Raw genomic sequence first — 7,711 nt, 5'->3', positions numbered from 1 at the left:
CTAGCTATTTTTTCTCTCCCATTGTATATTTCTTGGAATTATTTACCCAGCAGGGACTAAGAAGATAGAAGGGACAGCATTACAGATCAAGGCCCCCAGCCTGCCAAGGTTTAGCCCAGTTGTGTACGCTTATTCGTGTGTTTAGCTCTGGGCCTAAATACCCACAGGCTCAAAATTGTGGCATAACAGGATTTGCTGTGGTCGAAGTAGCCCATATAGAGAAGTGCCTGTAAAAACAGGAGGAGACTGAATGAGGGTGGAGGAAGGGGAAGCAGGGAAGCAGACTCCCTAAGGGAAACAGAACAAGGATCTGAGTTGTGTATGGTGGGGCTTTGGGGGTGTGTGTGTGTGGTTTTTTTTAAAACTCCCGTCTAGACAGTGTTTGCTTTAAGGTGGCGCTGTGATCTGGGTAGGTTTGTTGTGATTTTCTCCCCTACTTTCCATGAGGGGAACCATTTTGATCGCTGAAATCCACACCCAGAAATAGGACACTGGAATAATCTCCCCAGCAAGCAAGTAGCTCTAGATATTTGGATTTTCTTAAAGACCCTAAGGCTTTAATAGTCGGTAATCTTCCTTTTCTCTCCCCCTCCCCGCTGGCTCTACAGCTGGGCATGCCACGGTGGATTAAAGTGGATGAATGTATTGTTTGCTGCTTCATGCTCTGCACCGCTCTTCTGCATGGAGGCGGGGCTCTGTCCAAAGCTTTTTAGTACTGAAAATGGGTGGGACCATCACATCTCCCTGCTGCTTGTCCAGCCACACACCCATCCCAGGCGGGCTGCCCCGCCTCCCGCCCCAGGGGTCAGGACTGGAAGAGTTAACAGGCGGCCAGCCCACTCCGCAGGCGCTGGCGGAGGCAGGTGATCTCTCTGCATCCCCCCCGCCCTTCTTCAGCATCCTTCGCTGCGCGGCGCTGCTGGCAGCGGGGCGGGGTGGGGCTTTTTTCTCTGCAGCCGCAGCGGCGGCGATGCTCCGGTCTCCGCTCAGATGATGGCTGTGGGGCGGCTGCTCCTCCAGCCGCGGCCGTGAGAGCCGCAGCAGCACCCGCCGGGAGAGGCGCGGTGCCAGGGGAAGGCAGGACCTTGCAGCGGGGCTCTTCTCCGCCGTGCACCAGGGCTGAAACCCGACCGGGCTGCCGCGCGATTGCACTTGCCTCAGGTCGCCAAGGACGTGGGGGGAATCCGCAGCTTTGACCGACCATTGCTTGCGGGCTGGGGGCAGCATTTCCTTTGCCTTGCGTTTGGGCTGGGCTCTGGCAGAGTCCTGGCCCCTTGCGATTAGCACCGAGCCTTCTGCTTGCAGCTAGGGACTGTGCTAAGGCTCGGCACCGCTTTCCCCCCCGAAGTGCTGCGTGCACCGCCGCAGCCCGGATTATCCCCTCCCCCGATCTTGCACTGGCACCGAATTTCCTTTTGCAGCCCCTCGGCCGGGGGCTCTTTCTGGCGGGGGAGTAAGCGAGCGAGTGGATTACTTCGCGGTGCTCTTTGCAGGGTGTGCGGGTCCAGGCCAGGCTGCCTAGCCGCGGAGAGCGTGAGGCGCCACCATGGCTTGGCCCTGCATCACCCGGGCGTGCTGCATCGCCCGCTTCTGGAACCAGCTGGACAAGGCGGACATCGCGGTCCCTTTGGTCTTCACCAAATACTCCGAGGCCACCGAGAGCTCCGCGGCCCAGGCGGGTTTGCAGCAGCAGCCGCCGCCACGCCCTTCCTCTGCCATCGAGACCCAGCCCTCCATCCTGGGCGGCGACCTGGATGCAGTTGCCAGGGCGACTGCGGCTGGGGGGGACCACAAGGCTGGGCCGGGGCAGCAGCCGCTGGCCGACTCGGTGATGCGCCAGGACTACAAGCACTGGAAGGTGCAGCGGCCGGAGCCCAGCTGCAAACCCAAGAGCGAGTACCAGCCCTCGGAAACCCCCTTTGAGAAGGAGAGCCAGTACCAGAAGGATTTCCGGGCCTGGCCCATCCCCAAGAGAGGGGACCACCCCTGGATCCCCAAGCCAGCCCCGTCCCCTGGGCCAGCCCCGGACAAGGGCCCCCAGGAGAAACCTCCCAGCCAGGAGAAGAGGAGGAAGCTGCAGCCAGGGCAGGAGAAGAAGGAGGAGGAGGCAGAGCAAAGGGCAAAGGAGGAGGAGCCCAAGGCAGCCAGGGCTGAGGAAGGGCAGAAGAAGAGGGTCCAGGTGGTCGAGGATGGAGGGCAGCAGCAGCCCGTGCTCTCGGCATCCCAGGAGGCAGCCAAAGGGCGAGCAGCAGTGGATGCCCTCAACAGGCAGATCAGAGAGGAAGCGGCAGCCGGGGTGAGCAGCTCCTACAGGTGAGAGGCGGATACATCATACCCCTACCCAGCACCCCATTTTCTGTGCGCCTCTGCCCAGAAGCTAGTGTCTCTGGGCCACCCCCAACCCACATCCATCTGCTCAATGCCCCTCCTCCATCCTCTCTGTGTCTGCCCAGCGTCCTCCCCCAACCCGTCCACTTGCCCAACGCCCCTCCTCCATCCTCTCTGTGTCTGCCCAGTGCCTTCCCCCAACTCTGTCCACGTGCCCAACGCCCCTCCTCCATCCTCTTTTTGTCTGCCCAGTGCCCTCCCCTAACCCCTGTCCACCTGCCCAAAGCCCCTCCTCCATCCTCTCTGTGTCCGCCAAACCCCCTGCCCTAGCCCTCTCCAGCTGCCCAACACCCTTCTTCCATCGTCTCTGTGTCCGCCCAGTGCCCTCCCCAACCTCTGTCCACCTGCCCAACGCCCCTCCTCAATCCTCTGTGTATTTGCCCAATGTCCCTCCTCCATCCTCTGTGTCCTCTCCGAGGGGAAGCCAAGGAAATCTTCTTCCATCCTCCCCCAACCTCACCCCAGATATATCTCCCTGTGGTGTGCGTGACCATTTCCTATTAGCTAAACACAATAAGAATCACTTGGTCTGCAGCTTCAGGAACTTCCTGGGGGCTCCTTCCACCAATGCAGTCTCACCAATAAATCTCCCTTTGATTTCCACCTCCTCTCTGTTTGTAACTGTATGTGTTCACATGTTGGGCTAATAAGCCTGCTGGCCACGTTTACACTATGTCTGCAAGCCATTATGAACCAGTGAGGCTTTGGGCTGGAGGCTTCATAGGAGCCCAGGATAAAATCAGCTGGGCTGAAGCATGGCCTGTGAGCTGAAGGCAACTTGTGGAGTTTAAAGCCTGCACCATGCCTTTAATCCAAAGGTGTCTACAGGTGGGAGCATGCATTGGTCCGGCTTCATAAGAGCAGGAGGTATCTGGGATGAAAACAGACCTCCACAATGGGCTTCATTTGATGCAGATTAGGTGTGTCCTGCAGGATCCTGCAGTTGGTGGGTGGGGCAAAGTTTTGTCACTGCCGTGTTAAATGCATTTGGTTGAAGTACCGTGCTGGCGGCTGGGGGAATCACACGTTTCAGCACATATAAGCTGCAGGTTTTCCCCAGTAACATCTCTTCTTGGTTTTCTCTTTTGATTCTCAGAAGGCAAATGATGCCTGATTTCACATGAAAATAGACCTCCCTGTGGTTCAGAATGAAATGTAGCTGCTGTAAGGTGTTTGTTTCTGGCTGAAAAAGTATGATGTATTGTAAATAAAAAACAAACTGTAACAAAGAGGTGGCAGGCTGGAAGTATACATGCATTGTCTAGGCCCAAATAGAGCGTTGATTTCCTTTTGAAATCAGAGCTTTTCCTTGATGCTGCTTTCCAGATCTTTCCTTGACAGAGGAAACTAGGGTTCTATAGTCCTGAGAGCAGAACTGGTGGCTTTTTAGTGACAAAATAAATGTTGCAATTCTTCTGTCCCCTCAGCCTCCATTAGGCATGGTTGGTGTTTCTAGCAAAGGGAATGTGACTCATTAGCCCATCTCATGGGTTCTGCAGATGAAACCTGTCACATAGCAGCATGAGAAACAATTCATGTGAATCTAAAATGTATACATAATTTAGCTTCTCCATTTTTCTGCTTGCAGTTGTGAAAGGCGCAGTTGGCATTCGGCTTGAAAATCATGGACGGGGTAGATTTTTCCTTCTTATGAACTAAGGCTAAAAATTCTGGGCCTGATTCTTCTTTGCCTTGCACCTTGGCAGCCATGTAGCCATGTGCAAAGCGTACTCCCGTGGGAATTCTGCGCCAAAAAATGAAACATTCTGCAGAATTCTGCATATTTTATTTGTCAAAATAACACAATGTAATCACATTCATTTCAATTATTTTGGAGATTTATTTCAAAGTACCTGTCAGCAAGATGTCTGTAACAATGCAGACAACTAAAAAGGATTCAGGAAATGTTTTCTTGACAAACAGATTCTTTACTAGGCATATTCATACAGAACTTTAAGTAATAATTCATTTAAACTACGATACAGAACCGTATTTCCAGCACCCCTTACAAGTAATACAGAGGCTTGGAGAAGTCAGGGATAATGGAGGAGCTCAGGGAGAGGGAAGTAAATGCTGGGAGTGAACTTGGACGGTTGTTGGGTGTGGGTGGAAGAAGTATGGAAGTATTTTTGGGAGGGGAGGGATTGTTAGGGAATTGGGGAGCCTCCCCCTTGCAGACCCTGGCTGAGCCCTAGTCTCTCCCATTCAATCAGGCACATGTGCTCCTGTCCCCATTTGTCCCTGCACCCCCACTCAGCCAGCCCTCCTTCGCCTGTCCCCATGTGTCCTTACACCCCCTCCCTCTGTCTCCATATGTACCTACACTCTCAGTCAGCCATGCATCTCCCCCCATCCCCATGTTTCCCTACATCCCCAGTCAGCCACCCCTCCCTCTCCCACATGTGCCCTTGCATCCCAACTCAGCTGCCCCCCATCCCCATGTGGTCCTGCACTCCCATTCAGCTCCTGTCCCAGTCTGTCCCCCCATAGCCTTTCTGATCCCCAGTCTCTCACCCCCCAGCATTCCCATATGGCCTGCTCTGTCTGTCCCCCCAAAAAATCCCAGGCCTCTTCACCTGGCCCCATGGCCAGGGCACTGTGAGGAAAGCAGGCTCTCCTCTTCTCTCTCTGCATTTGGCTGCTCTGGCCGATGAGCCAGCTGCACTCTGTTCTGGCACCACAAAAGTCTCTGGTGGCAGAAAGGTGTAGGGGTGTCCAGACAGCAAATGTGAAATATCAGGAAGGGGGTAGGGGAGTAATAGGAGCCTATATAAGAAAAAGACCCCAAAATCGGGACTGTCCCTATAAAATCAGGACATCTGGTCACCCTAGAAAGGCATAACTGTAGCGCCTCTCCAGCAGAATGTATTTTCTGTGGAGAAAAATAATCTGCCTGGGACATGAACTCTGCACATGCGAAGTGGCACAGAATTCCCCCAGGAGTAAACGTGGGTATAAAATAGTGCCACTCCTATCTGACAATGTTTTCACCCTCACTTTGCGCTAGTGTAAATGATACCCTGCCATGAAGAATGATGATGTCTGCGAGCCTCATTCTGTTTTCACATTCGTATAAAGCAGCAGTGCCACCTTTCAAAGTCAATGGAGCTGTACTAGTGTGAGAGCAGAACAGGCCCAAAGAATCTGATATGAACATGCCACCTGCAAATTAGCTCACCCTTGTGAACAAAATTTTAACCTAAAAAGTTTAAATAAAAAAATTGATATCTGAAATGTCTGTTTATGGCTAGTATTTGCAAAAGTCAGAAATTAATGTGTATCTGTCACATCCCTGTAGGAAATGTCTGAGAATTAAGCAGGCTTTTTTTTTTGGTGGGGGAAGGAGGTTAGTAAGACCCCTCGGATTTGTTTTGGAGTTGGGACTGATATTGGATTGAATCAGGGCTCCAGTTGTTATCGGCTGATGTCAAAGCTCTGCATGTGACACTAAGGACCTTTATATTGTGAAATATCTAGTAGGAAGTTTGAAGGACAAAGGAACTATGGTATTTGGCCAAGATTTGCCAAAGTGACTAGTGGTTTGAGGTGCCTCAATATTTAAGGGGGCTCATCTGGAGATGCCCTAAAGTGGTTTGATTTTTCAGAAAGTGCTGAGCACCTGCCCTGTAAAAATCAGACTTCTTTAAGATGCTCCCAAAAATCACTAGTTCCTTTTAATTACGGATTTTCTTGACTTTTTTATTTATTTAGTTTTTGTTTAGGTCAAGCAGAAATAGCTTTTGCCTTTGACATTCCTTGCTTGTTTTTTAATGGTAGGAATAAAAGGTAAACGGTGTCCTTGAATCATGTGAGAGCTGACATGATAAAGTGCCGGACTCTTCTCTGTTCTACCACATCGAGTAAATGGAAATTTAGATTATTTACATACAGAGAATCACAGCCCAGGTGCACAGGTTAATGCAATTGATTGTAGCATCTTTCAATCGGATCAGTCAATATTTTGATGCAATGACTAATTCTGAGGGTGCAGTGGATATAATGTAACAAGTCTGAGCAGGTCAATTCTGTTTGGTATGCTTAATAAAGAGAGGTGTATGTCTGCTCTCTGAGGCTGTTGGAAGGGAGTAGGATGACACCCTTCGCCCCCCTCCCTTCATGCAGGGAGAAGTGATAATTTAGCTGATTGCACTCCCTTCAGCAGGAGGCATTGCCCAGTGCTAACACGAGTGATCACCACTGTAAATGGGGCTAGCCATGGCCTCATCTTCACACTAGCTAGCGCCAGGAGGCATCACTGGGGTAGCACAAGCGATACCTTCCCTCTACAGGTGAAGTAACTTCTGCAAGTGATTGTACTTCCCCCTTGTTCTTGTAAAGGCATCATGCCTGCTCTTGCCTTGTGCAGGGGGAATGCCTCCAGCTGCTACCCGGCAGATGGTGCGTCCTCTTGAACACAGGGCAAGATCCTTGAGCCATAGTAGAGTTCTTCTACCTTTGGAAAGAAGTTATTTACCATCAAAATGCTAAAAGCTGCTTTGGAGCCTGTTTGCTGCCATCTGTCATATAAGCCTGTAGCGGGGCAGTTACCCTGCTCCTGGAGGAAAAGGTAGGCTGAATGGGAAAGGGGCCACAGCTGTGGCCACACCCGATCAGGCCACATCTGGCCCTGATATAAGTGCTAAGAGAGGAGCAGGGTTACTCTCTCTAGCCTTGGAGTGGGAAGGGCTTAGTTGCCGTGGAGCACAGGGTACCTAGAACCAAGCAGGGGCAAGGGCAAGGGCAGCTGGGGAGCTCCAGCCTGGCAACTCCTCAGGCTGAGGCCTTGTCAAAGGCCTAAGGAGGTACTGGCGCTGCAGAGGCGCAGCCCGGTGATAGGCAGAGGCAGCTGCTCCAACCCTCTTGCCAGTGATGAGTGGCCATTACAGACTGCAGTCTGCCCCAGAGAGAGGGGGCTAGATGATGACTGGCTGTAGCTGCTGAGGGAAGGTGAGCTTAGAGGGTTGGGGATTTCCCTGAGAGCGGAGACCCAGAGCGTGGGGTACTGCTGTGGGCAGAACCCCAAGGAAAAGGGACACCGGGGTCCAGGAGGGACACAGGGCCTGAGGCAGGAGAGACACCAGCCAGCAGGAGGTGCTCTGAGTGCTGGAATCAAGCTAATTCCTGGAGGACCAGCAGGAGGCGCTGTGGCAGTGAGTCTGCAATCTGCTACAGAACCTGTTTTTTGGTGTTTTGCGAAGTGAATCTTTACCAGTCGAGTCCTAATTCCTTTATCAGTCTGGGTGTCCAGCATATGCTATATAGGCTCTAGCTTTAAAGCCCTGGAGGTGTTGGAATCAATGCTGATTGAAGGGCCTCAGGGGCA

General features: G+C 52.2%; 1 protein-coding gene across 1 annotated transcript in view; it reads left to right on the top strand.

Moving 5' to 3' along the window:
• The first annotated feature begins 926 nt into the window (after positions 1–926).
• The window catches only part of MAP6 (microtubule associated protein 6), a 61,701-nt gene continuing 54,916 nt past the window's right edge, over positions 927–7,711 (top strand). The window contains exon 1 of the mRNA XM_030557491.1: positions 927–2,313. Coding sequence (XP_030413351.1) covers positions 1,547–2,313 — 767 coding nt within the window. The 5' untranslated portion in view covers positions 927–1,546. The remainder of the gene's footprint in view (positions 2,314–7,711) is intronic.

This window comes from Gopherus evgoodei, chromosome 1 (genome assembly GCF_007399415.2).
Source record: "Gopherus evgoodei ecotype Sinaloan lineage chromosome 1, rGopEvg1_v1.p, whole genome shotgun sequence".
NCBI classification, from domain to species: domain Eukaryota; kingdom Metazoa; phylum Chordata; order Testudines; family Testudinidae; genus Gopherus; species Gopherus evgoodei.
This window is presented reverse-complemented; position numbering and strand designations above follow the sequence as displayed.